General features: G+C 32.9%; 1 protein-coding gene across 1 annotated transcript in view; it reads right to left on the bottom strand.

Moving 5' to 3' along the window:
• The window catches only part of ASB3 (ankyrin repeat and SOCS box containing 3), a 96,154-nt gene that overhangs the window by 32,445 nt on the left and 42,962 nt on the right, over nt 1-20,747 (bottom strand). The window contains exons 3-5 of the mRNA XM_051975263.1: nt 20,344-20,502; nt 4,114-4,226; nt 3,379-3,514 (exon numbers count right to left, since the gene is read on the bottom strand). Coding sequence (XP_051831223.1) covers nt 3,379-3,514; nt 4,114-4,226; nt 20,344-20,502 — 408 coding nt within the window. The remainder of the gene's footprint in view (nt 1-3,378; nt 3,515-4,113; nt 4,227-20,343; nt 20,503-20,747) is intronic.

Genomic DNA, 20,747 nt, shown 5'->3' on the forward strand with positions numbered 1-20,747 from the left:
GATTTTGTCAGTATGGGTAACTCCTTGGATGCAAATTCCCTTCTCTAACAAAAACTGGCAACTCATTATGTATTAGAGAACTACCTAGGACATGTGTATGTATACACATATACATATATAGACACATATGCAAACACACACACACACACACACACACACACCATATATGAAAGGCAGGACTTGAACCTAAGTTTTCCTATTTCTAAAACCAACCTTTTCTTTATACACTACCTTTCATTTATAAGTGGAACTATAAAGATCATTCATTGTAGCTTTACCAATTGACCATAGAAAATGACTATAGAAAGAAAAGACTACAGAAAATGACAAAGTACAAAAATTCTGAAAATAATCTAACAACCTCCTTCAAAACAAATAAACATATAATGAAAATGAACAAAGGGGTAAATGACAACATATTAAAAAATATAAAACATTTAAGAATTTGAGAAATGAAAAAGAATAAGTGTAACAGGTCAAACATACTACTAGTCCATGACAAAGAGCTGTGAGATTATCAGGACATAGCTATTGGATGGGATGTTTTTGACTTAGCTATTTTTCTTTATCAAAAGGAAAGGTTCAAGGAGGAGCAAAAGCCAGAGAAAAAAAGGTTAAAATAAAGTTCACTTTGGAGCTTTTCTGATTGGAGAAATTTCTACCTGAATACCCAATGCTTAGCAAAATGCCTGGCACATAATAAATTCTTAAAAGTGTTTTTTCATTGTATTTCACAAAAGACATTCATATTGTATAATTTCAATTGTATTTTAAAAAATCAAAGAATGACAATGAAAAGTATGACACTTTCAATCTGACTTATTCAAATTCAATGTTAAAAGGTGGGGAAGTGGTAAAAAGCAAAGAAACTGACCATGATTAATAGCATTTTCTGGTAACTTCAGATTTCCTAATAAGTAAAACAATCATCACAAAGAAGAGACCAAAAATTCCTTAGCTGGCAAACATTTGATTTCCTTGCCAAGAAGAAGAATGAATAAAACCAGAAGCCAACAATGATTTAAAATTTTAAAACTTTATAAAACTAGAAAAGGAGGACAGAAGATTATGAAAAATAATCCAAAGAAAGTTTGGTATGAGTTCCAATTGAGCTATATCATTCCAGTGAATTTATAGATGATAATAGTAAGAGTACCACAAATAAACACAAAATAACAATATATCAACATTTCTTCAACTATTGTTGAACTATTGTCAATGCCAGACAAATATGTGGGAAGCATTGTTATTCCTACTAAGAATGTGAAAAATTTAAGATAATCCCTGATTTCAATGGTTTTTTATTCTACTGTATTTAGTAAGTAAGTGCAAAGGGATGAAAAATGCTTATTGTCCACACTATGATATGTAATTAGAAACAGCCCACAAAGTTAATACCTTTTTACTTGTGGAATATACACTGAAAGAGGACAGTGGATTATAACTATTTAAGAATTCAATGGGAAGAAAAAAGGCTAAATGGCATCTGGGAAACTTTGCAGTATTTTTTAATTATCACAAGCTGCTTCCTATATAAATGTCCATCTTTTTATTATAAAAGTTATCTTATTGATGCAACATACTGGGAAATCTCACATCATCCTCTTTCTCCCCACTTGCCTACCATATCTTTATTATCCTTACTAAGATTATGTTTTTATTCTCTCTTTATTCTCCTTAATACTTCCCCATTACAGTTTCTTCCTCCCTCCCAACTCACTCTTTCCCCCACTACCTCTCTTTTCCCCCCACCTTTTAATGTTCACAACCAATTCATTCTTTTCCTTCTTCCTCTGCCACAAGCCTAATCATGTCATACATGCCATGATTACAACCAACAGGATTGAGTGCTCCATGGCTTAAAATCATCTAACCCAAACTTCTCTTTTTGTTGATACTCCCCTCATCTCTTCCAGATTTTACTAAAATACAATCAATACTACCATGAAAAACCAATTCTCCAACCTGTCTTTGTTGTGCCTTAGTAGATGAGTTCTAGAAAATTGTCAAAGCTTAAGTAACTTGCTCAATCCCAAATAAGTAAATATTTTGAACCTAAACCAAAATCTCTCAGTTAACAAAAGAGTATTAGTACTTAAGAGTTGCTGTTTCTTTTAACCAGGGTTGTTTCTGGAGTATTTTCAGCTTTACTGAGCAGAAATAATCAATTAATCTCTTATCTAACAATACATATATTGCATAAATGACACTATCCTGTTGTATAGCCCTTTTCTTCTCTAATAAAGTCATTTTCTTATACTTGCCCATGAGATGCTAAAAACCAAGATAGAAACATCATGCCAGCAAGAAAAAAATGAAGGTAAATTGGAAGTCTGAACAACAAATCATGAATTTCATTATGAGAGAGAAGACAACAACCTCGTGGACAAGGAACAAGAAAATAAAAGTGATAATAAGGGTAATAAAATTAAGTAGGATAAATGGGACTTGAGAATGTCACATGGGAAATAAAAACTGCCTGTAAGACTGCCTGAATTCTAGAAGAGTCAAGAATAAGGTCTAAAGGAAAATGATGTTGTTATTTGCTTGTTTATTTCAATGACAAGATTTCAGGCAGTGAGTAAAGGAAAAAGTCCCATAGTGGGAAAACATTATTCACATTAAAGTCATGATTTTTTTTATGGTTTTTGAAATTAATAACAGTATACAAAGAGAAAGCAAAACAGAATGAAAACAGGAAGATCTATTGGTTTCAATTGATGACAGTCCTAGAAAAACATAGTAAGATTATTTTAGATCAGCATGGGGAACATCCAGCCAGTAGGCTATATAAAGCCTGCAAAGTCATTTGCTAAACCAACTGCAGGCAATGATGAGCTGAAAGATACAATCTCCCATTGCTTGAGTTCTATAAGTTGATAATTTTGTATGGCTCACAAATGATATTACAAATATCCAAATGGCCCTTGGCAGAAAAAAAAGGTCCCACCCCTGCTTTAGATAATTACACAATTACACAAAATAGACAAACCACAGCACAAAATACAAAATTGTTTCTAAAAATTAAATAAAATGTAAACACAGTCACCCAGTCGATTAGGAACATATATGTTCCTCAAGGAAGAATAGCCCACCAACTCAACAGATTAACAATCTTGCTTTAGAAAGAATCTGTGATGCTCAGACTGATTAAATTGGAAAGTTGGCACTGCAGAATGTTAGCAATAATTTTTTTAATAAATAGGCCCATAATTCAAATAGCCATTACTCTTTTTTTTAAAGTTATTACTCTTATGCATCATATGTACAATCAAAAAACTATGGTCTATTTCACATTTATTTAGTCATATTGTTCTAGGAATAAAAAGTTAAATTATTTGAGCTTAACCATGCAGAGGCTGAATAGCTAAATCTTACCAGATGAAATAAGTACATTCAAACTTTCCATCTTTCCATATTGAGCTGCAACAAATAAAGGTGTGATCCCAAAGTCATCCTGGCATTCCTTGTTTGCTCCTTTTTTAAGAAGCAATTTTATTAACTGAGTGTATTCCTGAAGCATAGATTCACAATTAAAATGAGTAAAACAGTGGGGAAAGATATGTTTTCTAATTAAACATTTTTAACATAACAGAAACTTAGATGTAGACTACAAAATACTCATATGCACTGGCATAATGAATGAAATTTATAGGGCTAAGTAATCAAATGGGTTAATTTTATCTTTTACTTTAAGTTAGTATGGCAAATAAATATCAATAGAAATAATTTAATATCTTAAAAATGAAGCAAATGCAAAAATCTCTTGCTGATTTAAAAATATTCATTTTCTATCCACTGCTAAAAAGTTTCACAAACAAAAATGACTGATTGCAATTGACTTACATTTCAAATATTTTAAAGAATGACATCTTAAATATGCCATCAATACTTTAAGTGCTGAAATAATTCTTATAAGCCAAACCTCACATTATCGGTTTTTTATTCAGAATAATCATTAGCATTTAGACTGCCTTTTCCGTACTAATCTAACCCATTATAAATCAGAGGCAAATGAAAAACAAAAACTGAGCAGAATTGTCATCTTAAAAGGGTAAAACATACAATATACATATTGAAATGAAATAATGAAATAATAACTTGAGAGGTTACCTGAAAAGCTGCCTGATGTAAGGCATTCCAGCCACACATAGAATGGGATCCATTAACATCTGCTCCATGCCTAAGCAACAACTTTACCACATCTACATGTCCATTCTCAACAGCTGCAAAAAAACAAAGACATCACATTATTAAAAAGATATGTTTAAAGAACTTGAGGTGGATTTGGGGTATTTTGGCTTATTTTTCACTTCAATATTATTTTTGCACCTACCAAACAACTTCAAATACATCATCATGTGTCTAAATTACACCAAGTAGTTCTGTGGTCTAGATGCAAATTCATTTGGCAAATACTTTGAATCTCAATACACATTCAAATTAAATCAACATTTAAACAATAACCAATAAACACTTACTATATTTAAGGTACCATGCTAGGCACTGAAAAACACAAAATGAAAAATGGTTCCTGCCCTGAAGAAGATTACATTCTTCTAGCTGATCCATGTAAAACATAAACACAAGATAATATGAAGAAAGGTTAGTACCAGTGATTTAGGAGAATCAAGATTACCAGTATTTTGGAAAATTTTTGTTGTTCAGTTATTTTTCAGGTGTGTTTTGACTCATCATGAAAATACATGGAGTATTCTTAGCAAAAATATTACTTTCACCATTTCATTCTCTAGTCATCTATAGAAGAGGAAACTGAGGCATGGCTTTGCTCAAGGTCACATGGCTAGTGGTTTCTGTGCCCTGTTTGAAAGCACTTTGTAAAGTATAAAACTTAAATGAAATGTAGTTCTATAGTTATAACTCATGACCAAGAAATGTTTTTCTTCCAACTCAGGGCTGACACAGTTACAAATACAACTTGAGAATGTCCCAAAAATCATTCCCTTCGCCTTGTGCTCAGACTTAAAATTCCTCCTGGAAAATTAAGAAATGGCTCGGCGAGTGCAAGGGATAATGTTGTAAAAAAATTACCCTGGCATGGATTCTGTCAATAAAAAGTTATTATAAAATAAAAAGTTAAAAAAAAAAAAAAAAAAGAAAGAAAGAAAGAAAGAAATGTCTTGGGCATAGGTTTAACATTAATGAAGACTTAATTCAATGTTTGTTCCTTTACATCAATGTTGTATATAATGATGCTCAACTCCAATTCCTACTTGGTTCAAAAATTCAGAGCTGGGAACTCCTCTCTAGGAAAATTTGGTTTTAAAGTCTTCCATTGAGTAGCTTCTTGCCAAAGAATTCCTTCATGGTCTCTCCAAACAGCTGCCATATCCAGGGCAGAGTTAGGTAAAAGGGCGTGCCAATAAGCTGACTTCCTTTTCTTTCTCCTATCCAAATAAGCTCTTTATGTGAAGCTCCTCTCCTGTATGCATTTCTCAGTTAAAATACTTTTAAAAATCAAAGGGAATACAGAGAGTAGGATCTTATGTTTGTTCCTTTCCCTGAAACCTAATTTTCTTTAATTTTCTATTCATTTCCAATTACTGGATTGAATTAATGGCTTATGCCTTATTGATGAGAGCTCTTTATATTATTATATTTTAATACAAGTCATTAATTAATGAAGAAAAAGCTAGTGATGAAATATCATGAAGACTAAAGTTTTGATAATATAATCATTTGATCAAAGATACGTTTACAAAATAAAAATAAATAATTCTACAAAAGCTACTTTAAAATTAATCACATTTACAAGAAACATATTCATTATACAGCAGCAACTTAAACACAAATGTAAATACGGTAAAACTTCTCCAATTTGAATTTAAGTAGATAAACCTTAGCTAAGTTACAAAATGTTTACAAAATGGTTTTGATCATCACCAAACATGCAATAACTTGAAATAACAATAATGACAAAACTGAAACCATTCACCCTACAAGACAACACATCTTTTTAATATTTTCTTCATTTTCTAGCTATTCATTTTCCCATTCTACCAGAATCACAGAACCAAGAGCAGGAATTCACATACATCTAGCTTTCCATTGTCACTTCAAGACTGCTACCATCATTCAACAGCCTCACTTCCTTTAAAAATTATAACTTTGAATTTTACAACTTTTCTACATGATGGGTGTTGGTGGCATGCTGCTCTCAGCTGTCAAAATAATTTTTTTAATTATCCTACTATACAATAAATTCCAGTAGTTCCCTATTACCACCAGGAGCAAATATTCTCTGTTTGACATTGAAAGTTCTACATTAATCTGTCCCCTTCCTATATTTCCAGTCTTCTTGCGCTATAATCCAACACTAATCTAATTGCGGTTCCTCAAATATTGGATTCCATCACCTATGAAATGTCTCCTTACCATTGCCTCTGAACTTCTTTGATTTCTGTCAAAATTCAACTCAAATACCACCTTCTGCAGGATGTCATTCTCAGGCTTGACCTTGTTGTTAGTTCCTTATTCTCTGTGACTACTTTCAAGATAACTACATCTATCTATCTAGAGATATACAAATAATCATATAAATATATATGTAAAAAGATATCTATATGCACATGTAGATATTATGTATATGGAAAAACATGCATATACATATATATTTTGTAGACATTTATGTGCTATATGCACCCTTTTGTAAGCTCCCCCAATGGAAGAAAATGTTTTTACCTTTACTCAGTGAAGTGGTTGGTGCAGAGTGTTTAATAAATACTTGTTGACACTTATTTCAACAATTGGCCAATATTCTTTCTCTCCATCTCAATCTTTGCCATAGTTATTAGTGATTTCCATATTTGCTACAATCACCCTAATTTCTGCAGTTTCATTTTATCAACCTACTTAACTCTTTGTTAGAGATCTTTGTCTCTACTCTACCTTAGATAGAAATCAGATTTTTTAAAACTGTATTTGTGGCTAGAGTAACTGGGAGCTAGTCTGGAGACTATAAGCAGAATATATGATGTAGAAAAATGCAGAATAAAATAGAAAATTACAGTCCTCAAGGAACTTAAGAGATACTAAATATAAATTGAAGGTATGACCTAAGATCACTTAGAGAATAACACATGAACCAGCCAATCAGTCAATAAATATTTATTAAGTGTCTTCCACGTTTCAGGTACTATCCTAAGCAATAAGGATACAAAAAAAAAAAAAAAAAAAAAGAGAGAGAGAGAGTACCTGCCTTCAAGACTTAATGTAGGAAAACAATATACAAAAGGAAGTTAAAAAGAGGGGAAGAAGGAGAAAGTACCCAGCACAGTGATATGAGTGAAAGATCTAAAGTAATGTAGCGGGTGAAAGGCTTGAGTGTCTTCCTTAAATGGAAGCTTGTGTAAGAGCTCTGCTGTCCAATCAGAGATCAAAAGTTATGTATAAATTGGGAAATGGCTAAAGAAACTGTGGAATACAGACATAAGAGAATATAATTATTCCATTAAAATGGAAAGGAAAGAATAATAGACTCTGTAAGCCTTGTAAAAACTTGCCCAGGGTCATACAATTAGGAAGTACTAAGTGTCTGAAGTTATATTTAAGCTCAGGTTCTCCTGATTTCCAAGCCATTCTCCAATTGATAAATGGTCAAAGGATATGAACAGACAATTCTCAGATGAAGAAATTAAAACTATTTATAGACATATGAAAATATGCTCCAAATCATTATTAATCAGAGAAATGCAAATTAAGACAACTCTGAGATACCACTACACACCTGTCAGATTGGCTAGAATGACAGGAAAGATAATGAGGAATGTTGGAGAGGATGTGGGAACACTGGGACACTGATACATTGTTGGTGGAATTGTGAATACATCCAGCCATTCTGGAGAGCAATTTGGAACTATGCTCAAAAAGTTATCAAACTGTGCATACTCTTTGATCCAGCAGTGTTTCTACTGGGCTTATACCCTAAAGAGATACTAAAGAAGGGAAAGGGACCTGTGTGTGCCAAAATGTTTGTGGCAGCTCTGTTTGTAGTGGCTAGAAGCTGGAAAATGAATGGATGCCCATCAATTGGAGAATGATTGAGTAAATTGTGGTATATGAATGTTATGGAATATTATTGTTCTGTAAAAAAATGACCAGCAGTATGAATACAGAGAGGACTGGCGAGACTTACATGAACTGATGCTAAGTGAAATAAGCAGAACCAGGAGATCATTATATACCTCAACAACGACACTGTTTGAGGATGTATTCTGATGGAAGTGGATCTCTTCAATAAAGAGAGCTAATTCAATTTCAATTGATCAAGGATGGACAGAAGCAGCTACACCCAAAGAAAGAACACTGGGAAATGAATATAAACTGCTTGCATTTTTGTTTTTCTTCCCGGGTTATTTATACCTTCTGAATCCAATTCTCACTGTGCAACAAGAGAACTGTTCGGTTCTGCACACATATATTGTATCTAGGATATACTGTAACCTATTTAACATGTAAAGGACTGCTTGCCATCTGAGGGAGGGGGTGGAAAGAGGGAGGGGAAAAATCGGAATAGAAGTGAGTGCAAGGGATAATGCTGTAAAAAATTACCCTGGCATAAGTTCTGTCAATAAAAAGTTATTAAAAAAAAAAAAAAAAAAGGTTCTCCTGATTTCAGGGCTGGGGGGCTATCTACTCATCATCTAGCTATCTCTGAGCCTTAGTTTCTTAATCAGCAAAATTAATAAATAAGAATAGCTAAATCTCTCAAGTTTCTTCTAGGACTGATTCTTACAATCCTATAAACTAAAGGCATGTTGACAGAGTCACTGCTTCCTCAAAGTTTCTGGATATTTACTATTCAATTAAATACAAACATTAGTAATTTGAAGAACATTCAAATTATGAAAGACTCAGAAAATATCTGGGCAAGAAAAATTTCCCTCTCATTTTCCTCTAAAATATGATAAATCTGGAGTTATACATTTTTTCAAAATGATAAAAAGCTTAATTTCAGATGTTCATAATGCCATCAAACCTTTGCTCTTCCAAAATGATTTGGAAAAAGTATAACATTATTAGTTTTCATGTAAAACATCTATAGTATCAATTTATTACAATTCGTGTATACCACAGGAGTGCAGAATAATACAATAAAACCAAAAGCAACAAATTTGGAGTTCTAATTAGCAAAATTTTTCATACATTCAGGGGATAAACTTTTACATGGTTAAAAAAAATTTTTAAACTACATGTTTGTAGAAATTTTTCCAATTTAAAAAAAAATTATCCTATGCTCCTAATGCATAATGAAGATCATAAACTGACTTTGTCTTGAAAGACAAGGTCATTATTCTAAACAAAAATCACTGTGATATTCTGACTGTATAGCTACAAGTAGCTGAATAGGGATGAATAGATACTGACTTCAACAGATGTCCTAAAATTTTTTTCTTGAAAAAGTCTCTGATGACAACTAGCTTTTTAGTTATTTGAGTCCTCATCAGAGAGATGGAATAAAGGTGAAAGACCTCTCAGGCAGGCTAACAGAGCTATTTTTCAGCATAAATAATTGCTGAATCAAAGGCTAAAAGTTGCCTTTTCCCAAAAAGTGATGTCAGCAATCACCTCTCCTTCCAATTCATATTCTCTATATTAATATCATTTAAATATTATACATTTCTTCTGCATTGCAAATAAAGTACACAAAGGCACGTCCTAGTTAATTTATACCTATTTCTCTTAATATTTTGGCTTTATTTATAATTCATGTTAGGAAGCCACTTCAAAATATCATCCTATGGTATTTTAGAGGTAGTTTTTTCAGAATTTACAAATTCTTCAGTATCAATCAATAAGCATTTATTGTGTCTATTATTTGTTAAATACTATGCTAATGTGCTAAGAAAAAAAGGCAACAGCATGTACATGCAGTTGAGAAATTTACAATCCATCCAGGTACATACCAGCTTGTACAAATATAAGTACAGACAAAAACAGATATGAAATAGGTACAAAATAAAGAGGGGACAAAGAGAACCAACAGCTGATATGGATCAAAAAGATCTCATGGAAGAAAGTGCACTTCTGATGTAAGAGATGGAGTGGATTCCACATGTGGAGACAGCCAATACAAGGCAACTAAGATAGGAGATGGCATATCATATATAAAGAACAATAAGACCAGTTTATCCAGGAAGCACTAAGCTGAGGTTGGACTGTGACAGGTTTTAAAAGTCAAAATGAGCATTCTGTATTTAATCTTGGAAGTAGAGTTATTGGGTTGGGGAGTGAATAGCAGGGTAATACCTGCCCTTAATGAAATTTACTTTGGCAACTATGTGAAGAATGAACTGGACAGGAAAAAGAGAGTCAGGGAACCAAATCAAAGATAATTGCAATGGTTTAATCACAGTGTAGAATCTTTCAACTAGGTTATGTGAGATAGTCAACTAGCATTTATTAAGAACCTACTATGCCAAGAACAATTGTTTTTCCCCTTGTTCTTGACCATGACATCTGGGAGGGAGAGGGGAGTGATGCCATGACTTGCAAGAGAACTGGATTTCAGTGTAGGAGGGTTGTGCAAGGTTAACAGCCTCGCTCTCTCCTCTGGAATCATCTAGGTCTAGTGGCAAAATAAAAATCAGGATAAATGGATATGGCCTTGAATACAGTGGCCTTTTTAAAGTTAAAGTCTGTTCCCCAATCTCAGTTTGACTGAAACAATTCCTATTCAGTGATTACGGCTAGATAAGAAATGAGGTTGTCAAGAATGAAGTCTGGGGATACAAAGAATGGCAAAACATATTTCCTGCTCTTAAGGAGCTCACAGTCGATTGGAGAAAATAACTTGCAACAAAGGAAAAAATAAAAACTTACATACAAACAACATGTATATAGAATAAATTGGGGGCAATCTCTGAGGAAAAGCAGATGTTGGAAAATGAGAGTTTGCTTTGAGGAACTGATCACTAGATCAAAGAGTAAGCAAAGGAAGTAAAATGGAAAGACAAAAAAGGGCAAGGTTATAAAGAGGCAATCTTGACCCTGGGGGTAAGAAAGAGTCATCGGAGTTTGCTTAATAGGGAGGGATGGTATGATAAGATTTTGAAAATCAATTTGACAGCTGAATAGAAAATTAACTGGAGTGGTGCAAGATTTGAAACAGAAAGACCAAACAGAAGACTACTGAGATAGTCCAGGTCTAAGGTGAGAAGGGCCTGCCTCAAAGTGGTTGCTATATTAGAGACAAAAGGGAATGTAGAATGAATGTTAGAAAGGTAGAAGGCACGTGACAACCACGGAGTGGAGAATGAGAATGAGACTAAGGAGTTGGGAATGATACATTTTCCAAAAGGAGAGACAAAAAAAAAGAAGTAAATTAAGTTACTAGATCCAAAACAACAAAGGTATTTGTGAAAAAGAAGAAATCTACATCTTAAAGATGGGAGTAAATATAACTTTTAAGCAAAACAAATTCAATCAAGGCTGTGTGCTGTGATTTCAAAGAGAAAACTCACCATCATCATGGAGATTGCTTCAATTTGGGTACTTACACCTCTCTTCAATGTATTCAGTTGCTTCTGCCCCTTTGGCTGAAGGGCTGGAGGGAAAGCAAAGAACTCTTCCAAAATCTCCCTTTATAAAGGACTGAAAATCCCAGCCATCTCTTCATTTGCCACCAACTTCCTTCCTTGGTTTTGACACCATCATCATCAGTCCTCCCATGCCCTGCCTCTCCTTTGCTGTTTCTTTTTGTGTACTATATTTCCCCATTAGATTGTAAGCTTCTTGAGAACATGGATTGTCTTTTATTTATTTGTATGCCCAGCACTCAGCACACTACCAAGAACAAAAGAGGGGCTTAATATTTATCAAATTGTAAATGTCATATCATTGAAAAATATGATGTGAAGATTACACAAAAGTAAGTACCCAAAACTAGGTTCATATAAGGGAAAAATTCCACCAACTTAAGGCATGAATTTTTATTCCAATCAATGAATACTAAATAAAATTCATTACTGGTTAATCATTAAATACTTATTCACAAAGAAAGAGTAAATGATTAAAAGAAAACAAATTTGCTAATTCTTTTATACAATAAGAAAAAGGAATCTTTAATACAGCATTCATTTATGAAAATGTCTGAAATATCCAAATACTCAAAGTTTAATATTTTAGCTATTTTGAGAATCAAACATAAATCACAGTAAGTCAAGCTTCATAATCTATTCATTAGAAATATTCCTTCTTTTGATGCCCATGTTTTGACAGTAATTATATTGAGAAATACCTTCGTCATTGAGACTGTATGAAAATAACCACAGGATGTACATCTCCTAGATATTAAAAGTAGAATTATAATTTCTGAAATATATAAAGATCACAGAGTCCATTTATATATATTAAACTATACATGGGTCTGTTATTATACATATCTATGGTTTTTAACTATATGTATAATCTCTGTGTATTTCCTTTTTATATAATATAAAACACTTTAAAAGAAAAAAGATTTCACTCAACAATTTCATCCCTGCTAAAAAATGCATTTTGAAAAAATTATATAGCAAGCATACCTGAATGAGCACAGCCCATTCTAATTTCCTGCAGTATCTGGGGTCATACTGACATCTGGTGGAACTAGAAATGAAATTCTATTACAATAAGACTGTACTGGTCAGGTTTTGACTAGTGAAAAATTTTCCACATTTTTGCTAATTAATTCTATGACCAATGCTTTTGTACTTTTTTTTTTTTTTTTTTTTTGATATGGTCACATTTCTCTGTACAGATAGCTAGCTAAAGAATTTATTAAGGGCTTACTAGGTGTTAGGCCCTATGCTAAGTGCTGGGAATATAAATTCAAGCAAAAAAGCAATCTCTGACCTCAGTGACCTTACATATTAGAAGAGAAGACAACACATAAAAGGGAATTGGGAAACGAGGGCAGGAGGAAAGAATTAACTTACTCTTAAGAAAACCATTAAGGCAGAGTGAGAGGACTTGGGTTTTGAAGAGAGAATAGTTGGCATGGCTATTTCCTCAAATGGAAGTTCTGAGGAGGACCTCATCAATCGGGAACAGCAAAACTCTTAAAGTATCCTTCCTATCACAATATTTGGTTGAACTGGTTAGTCAATTATTTTATATGGAAGGACATTTTGCAGTGAATCAGAAGCATCTATCTTGTCATTCCTGCCACTGTAGAAATAGACCTAAGCTGATCAAACCATAGTTTTTGATCAGAATGATTCTATAATGGCTTTTCCATGAAAGACAAAGTAAAAATAAGTTCACTTAAAATTTTTTATGATAAATTAAAATGGAGAATACAGTACTCAGACATGGAAATAGGCTCTCACTGAAGATATGAGATTTAGTATTTGTCAAGACTAATCATGTCTTCACACTGACTTAAAATTATAATTTAAGATGCTTTCGTGAAAAAAATTATGTTGGCTAATAAAAATTACAATTAAGAATATAGCAAAGATCTCAGCCTCTTCTTGCTGCTCACATGCAATACAGTGAGAAGTCAGGAGGACCTGAATTCAAATGTGGCCTCATACACTGACTAACTATATGATGCTAGGCAAGTGACTTAACCCTGTTTGTTCATTTATCTTAATCTGTAAACTGGAGAAGTTCTCCACTTCAATACCTCTACCAAGAAAACTCCAAATGGGATCACGAAGAGTCAGACATGACTGAAACAAGTGAACAACAATAAAAAATGTTTTAAAACGATAGTCATTTCCTGCAACTATTAAATTCAGTGTTTTATAAAAACAGGCCTCTACAGAGCAGGAATAATCTCATTGATCTGCAGGTGTCTATGTAAAGGATCAGGGAGAAAAAAGGCCAAAATCTATTATTCTTGGGAGTTTTCTTGCTCTTAGCCTAAAGAAAATTCTACAAATCCTCAGACCTAAATATTACTCCTTTATGAGAAAAATAAAGAATTCAATCTATAGCAGAAAGAAATAGGCCTCACAGGTATAATCTGATTATTACAGCTAAATTAAGTGATTAGTAAAGATTATATATAATCAATTTGATCATGATAAGGAATACAGATTATGACCAGATAAGAAATATTTCTAAAATCATTAACACACAAGTGTTACACTTGAAAGTAATGGCAAGATCAAAAGTATGATAACAGGTGAAAGGGGTGGGAAAATAAGTTATGAGAAATAATTAGATCAAATAAGTAGTAAGTTATGGTGTTTGGAGAAGTATCAAAATGTATGTTGAAGTCTCTCAGTATGAAAACAGAAGGGTAGAGAAAAAGATTATGAGTCAAGCCTTGACCTGATGGAAAAAGGAAGAAGAATGTTCTGGAGTCAATAGATCATAACCACAAGAATCTTTTGGCTGATAAAAACAAAATTAATAAAGCTCCAAGGAGGAGAGGTTTTACTGAGATATGGTAGTAGAATATGAAAGTGGCAAGGAAGAAAGGCATATTCCAATTCTCCAATCAAAGATTGGAGTCATCCAATCAGTGCTAAAAAGGATAACCTGGAATGCCATATCATCAGGGAAAGGATTGTGTTTCAGTAAGTGCTATTATTTGGAAGGAGTAAGAAAGAAAAAGGAAAAGCAAGTTTCTTAACTTTGGAGTAGGTTTTCCAGAGAACACAGTGGAAGAAGTGAATAAAAAATTGGGAGAAAAAAAAAAAAAATGCTAGGAGCATCCAGCAGGAAGGAATGGGAGTAAGGGAATGGGCAGTAGGAGATGGGGAATGAAAAAGACCCACCTGACAAAAATGTGGCAGCTCTTTTTTTTAGTGGCAAGGAATTGGAAACTTGAGTGGATGCCCATCAATTGGAGAAGGGCTGAATAAGTCATGATATATGAATATTATGGGATATTATTGTCCTATACAAAACAAATCAGCAGGATGACTTCAGAAAGGCCTGGAGAGACTTACATAAACTGATTCTAAATGAAATGAGTAGAACCAGGAGAACACTGTACACAGCATCAACAAGATTATGCAATGATCAATTCTGATGGATGAGGTTCTTTTCAACAATGAGGTAATTCAGCCAGTTCCAACAGACTTGTGATGGAGAGAGACATCTAGATCCAGAGAGAGAACTTATGGGGACTGAGTGTGAATCACAAAATAGTATTTTCACCTTTTTTGTTGTGTGCTTGCTTTTTTTTTTCTTTCTCATTTTTTTCCCTTTTTGATCTGATTTGTCTTGTACAGCATGATAACTGTGGGAATATGTATAGGAGATTGCACATGTTTAACATATATTGGATTTCTTACCATCTAGGCGAAGGAGAAATACAAGGTTATGCAAGGGTGAATGTTGAAAACTATCTTTACAGATATTTTGAAAATAAAATGCTATTATTTAACAATAAATAATAAGAGATAGGAAGAAAAATAAAAAGGAGATAAAGAATAGGATTTTTATATCAGCCAGAGGTTTCTGTTTCACTGATATGAGGAGAGTATGAGAAGGTAGGAAAACGCTAACCACAGAGGAATGAGTTTAGATTAATTATCAGAGACTGTAAAAAAAATCCTACGAGGGAAGGAGATAATTAGACTGCTATGGGCTTTCCCTTGATGGCCAACCTTGTAAAAGATGGTGGTGTTCAGACCTATGAGACTCAGAAGGCCCAACTCACAAAAGGCAGAAGGCAAAGTACCACCCTGTAAGAATCCAGACAGAAGCAGGACTTGGCAGTTCATTGTGGATTTGGTCTGGAAACAGCCCTCTAGAGTACTGAAGGCCTGGGGTGAAGACAGAAGCTTAAGGTCTGGATTTGGGGTTGACTCAGATCATCCTAGAAAGACAAAGAAGCCAAGAGGCTTGATCAGGATGACATAGGAAGAAAGCCAAATACAGGCCAAATACAGGTTCCCTCAGAAGTCCCAGAGTAAAGGCAGAAACTAAAGGCAGACCAGTGCTGAATCTCAGAAAATTAATACTCCCTGGCAAGTCCAAAACTAGAACAGAGTACATAAGCAGTGGGCTAGCTAGAACAGGAAAAGGATAAAAAGAGTTTCCTTATTTTTTTCAATTCCCTATATAAGTAAAATTACAAGTCCAGTAGCTATCTCTAGATCTCATACATATACCTAATGATATATGTAGGAACAGCTAAAAACTATCTTCTTATTAGCTAAGAACTGTCCTTGAAGAGTTGTCATGAAGTCCAAGGAAGAGGTGATATAAAGATGAACACTCAGGAGGGTATTACCTCACTTCATCTAATTGATCCTGATATTAGTAAAGATGAACTGACTTTTAATTGATAGTAAAACAATAATTTATTATAAAAATATTAAGACTCAATATTCCAGAAAAGCAGAACACTACAGATAAAGGAGATAGTACAAAGAGGAATGGCTGAACTTGTCAGAAAAAATTGAAGTTTGAATTCCCAGAGTCCTTCATTCAGGACACAGCTAGTTAAGTATTAATATTAGTCTTAGAAACTAGATTTTCTGATTCCTGTACCAGAGGCCTTTTCAGCCATGTAATAATCTAATTTGGTGACCATTTCTTCAATATTTCAATAAACCTGTGATGTCATCAATGTAGGCACTTCCCCCAGCAATTCAAATCAAAAGTCATCCATATTTGCTAATCTTAGACAACTCTTGTGCACACTCTCCCATAAATCCTGCAAACAGGGTTCACCTAAGATGCTAGAGTTTTCTTCTCTCTCTCTCTCTCTTGACTAAGTAAATACCAAGAGATATAGGCTGTCACTTATGCCACTCACAACATCTAGATCACAAGAAGAATGATTATTATTAAAAAGAGGAGGTCTTTATTTCATTTGGGATTGTTTCATTTTATTTGGAATCACTAAAAGCACTGCACAATTTCCCAAAAATTTAACCACTTCTTCTCCAGTTTAATTCCAGGCCTAGTTCACCAGGCTTAGCAATTTGCTGTGTCTATCTAATGTATGTGTTAATGAACCAGTTTTACAGGTAGTCAACCTAATTATATAGCATAATCTGAACGATAGTCTTAATTTTTTTTTTCTATGTAGTTAAATTAAACTCTTTTGAGTGATCATGGACCTCATTTAAGAAGATATGTGATATTTCATGGCTTAATTCAATCAACAATTGCTTCACTAGCAAACCAGAAAATCTGGAGGATCTCATTTCCTATAAAGATTGCTTCTTTCATCAGAATTATGAATTTAATATTCTCTGTAACAGATGTTTAGTAACCAAATATCTTCCTATTTTATACCATTCTTTATGCTATCAGAGGATCAGGTCATTTAAACCAAATTATTAATGTTGTTACATATTAACATAATATGTAATAATATATAGGAGATCCTATATATTAATTGGGAAAGCCTGTATATCTGCTTTCTTACATTTTCATTAAGGATGCTTTCAATGACGTGAATAGACTTTTTTAAATTTTGAAGAGATGGGAAAGCAGGTGAGTATATGTGTGTGTGTGTGTGTGTGTGTGTGTGTGTGTGTGTATGTATGCATATATACACATATGTAAAAGTATTTATGAATATTTTCTGACTCCTTTGTTAAGTAATGATAAGGTCTAAGATTGTTTTCTGTGTTTAATCTAGAGTCCCTTCTTTTAGTTAATCCTGCAATGTCCTAAAAATTGTGAAACCTGAATGGATCTACTTTTTATATATTTATTTTAGTTCAGTGGCTCTTCTCATTTTGTTTTCTTCATTGACATTTCCTCATGCAGCACATTTAAGATTCTGATATTAAAGTCAAGATGTACTGACTATTTAATTGGTGGTAAAAACAATGTATTACAAAAATACTAGTACATACGGCAGAAAAATAGAAAAATACTGAAAAGAAAGTAATGTGATATGTAGTGGAAAAAGCAATTGTTGAACTTAAAAGTCAAAAAACCCCTCAAGTTTAAATCCTACTTCTTTCACTACGTGTCCAAGTAAAAATTATTTCAATGCAGCACTTCAGTTTCCTAATCTGTAAAATATACATAATACCTATCTCAAAAGGTTGTTAACAAATGTTAAATCAAATCATCTACATAAGGCAATTTGCAATTATTATTATAGTTATTGTCATTATATTATTATTATTGTAAGGTTTCACTGAATTTGGTTAGTAATACCTAAAATGAGAGGAATTAATATTTCAATATGAAAAAATTTTCAGAGTTAATTGAACAATAAAATAAAAGTGTTAAATATAAACTTAACCATTTGAAATATTTTCAGTGATTTACTATTGTTACACAGAAAGGCAACTATGGAAATATTGTAATTATAATAACTAAGTATAAGAATGAACAAAGCTATTTTGGATTTTCTAAGGCTATTTATAGACTATATTCAAGGCTATACCTTTGTGGGATAAAATATAACTGACCAATTTATATTTATTAAATATTGAAGTTAACTATGCATACCTATTTGCAAAATGCTCTAAATAAAACTGCTATTCTTAAAACTGAAGGTTATATCGAACAAAGAAAAAGATTAAGAATAAACAAAAAGTGAACAGAATAATTCATCAAAAAACAAAGTTGTAAAGTTAGCAGTTCCCATGGAATTTTTCCATGAAGTCACAAAGGGTTCAGTGTGCATCACCTATTTATCAATGTTGTTTTGCATCTAACTTGAGGTTAAGAATCAATTCCCTAAGATATATTTTTTCCTTTAATAAAACAAATAAAGTGTACTAGTACACTTCAGGACATCTTTATTTGCAAAGCGTTTTTATACAAGTCATCTATTTCTTCCTTAGACTTACCCACATGATGGAAGAGGGAAAGGATTATTATCCCCCATTACATATATCAAAATAAATACAAAAAAGCTAAATGATTTGCTAAAAATTGCCACACTGCCTCTGTGGAAGCACAAGAAGAAGAGTCTGGATCTTTCAACTTTTACCTTAGTCCTTCATTCAACATCTTGCCAAATCAAAAGTCAAAAGTATACCCAGAGCCATGATACCTCTAACCTACATATTATTGCCACATCTTGATAATCCACCTAGTATAATAATAATCCTCCACTGAAGTCCTAAAGTCCTTTGATGCCTCATCATGGCATCCTCAAAAGTCCTGAGCTCCCAAAGGCTGTAAGCAAAGCATAATCTCCAGCCCCACTAAACGGGAAATGTTTTGAAAACAATCCTGACATTAGAGAGCTAACTTAGTTTAGTTCAGAAGACTCATCACAAGTGTTACGCCAAGGCAACTAACTTTTCAACCACAAGTTATCACACAGAAACTGATTATTAAGGCATTAAAGAATTGCGATCTCTGCAGAAGAGGGAAGACCCACATCTATGAAATCACAGATTCTCAAAGTATTAAAGAAATATATATCACTAGAAAAATAAAAAAATTAGTTTGCATCCCTCGAGTACCACTCAAAATTATAAAGAGCTTTAAGCTTTAGAAAATTCTTTCCTCACTACCCTGTAAAGAGTAAACCCTGTAACGTAAGTAACATAAAGATAAAGTTATACAGCTTGCCCAAGGCCACAGAGCTCATAAACAGTGAAATTAAAATTTAATTTCAGGTCTTCTGACACCAAGACCTGTGTTTTTTGGTCCTGTGACCAGTGGATACAGAGTACTGTCTCTCTCTGGTCAGCATTTAGAATATGCTCAAAAGATACAAATTATTATTATTTTTACTAACCAAAGCAAAACATTGCAGCCAATGAAACTGTACCACAATAAGTAAAATAACTGAGAATGATCTGCATTTGGAAATATTTATGGCATTGATTCCTTTCATAAATGTAAAAAATTTAGAATCACTTCAAAGTCTAAGTCATTCTGGCCTCTACATTTATATTTCATCATTGATAGAAAATATTTTCCAAATATTTAAGAACCAGAATACTGCACTTCATAGATAAGACAACTGTACATTTCAGTAGTAAGGGTAACCATGTTAAATCACATTAGCATTAACAATGTTAAACCACAATTTCTTTAATATATGCTAAATTATATTAAGTTTGTCTATCTTCAAAACTCTCCAAGGTTTAGTTCATGAAATGATCATAGACTTCAATATAAAGCAATATTAAATCCAAACCAATGAACGAATGAGTAATAATTTATTAAGCACTTTAGTTTCACTAAACTATGCCAGAAGAAAAAATGATTGTGTCTATAACTCACACTAGGCATTCCAATTTGAAACACTTTAAAGATGGTATTAAAAGCAGCTATTTTCATATAAAAATTAGAAAATATTAATAGTACCTTAACCAAAATTAGCTATCAAAACATTAGTCAGTAAAACAGCCTATAAGCAAAATGTGACATTATAGAAGCAATTAAGCTTAGATCAAGTTGAAAAGATATTTCCTTTTTCTATATTTCTGTAAGGTTACATACCTAAAAATAGTGGAGTGGTTTCTTCTAAAGTAGTTTCATTTGCATCTGCTCCAGCTTCTAAAAGGATTTTGGTTATTATCAAGAATCCTCTACTTGCTGAAAGATGTAATGCACAAACACCTTCAAAGGTCTTCATTTTAATGTATCTTTCAGATGGATCTGGAAAGAAAAAATAATAGGCAAAATATCAAATCTAGTTACCATAATTTTACAAAGCAAAGATTTGTTTTCAGTTGGACTAAGGGACTATAAGACTATATTTGTATCATAGAAAGAAATTGTAAGAGTACCTTCTTTTTTTAATTTTTGCAAACAATTTAAATGGTACTGGAATTAATTAGCCATAATTGATTGCTATATAAGCTTGATCTTTAAAGGAGGTTTACAATTTCTGTAAGGCAAAG

Source organism: Antechinus flavipes, chromosome 2 (assembly GCF_016432865.1).
Source record: "Antechinus flavipes isolate AdamAnt ecotype Samford, QLD, Australia chromosome 2, AdamAnt_v2, whole genome shotgun sequence".
Classification (NCBI taxonomy): Eukaryota; Metazoa; Chordata; class Mammalia; order Dasyuromorphia; family Dasyuridae; genus Antechinus; species Antechinus flavipes.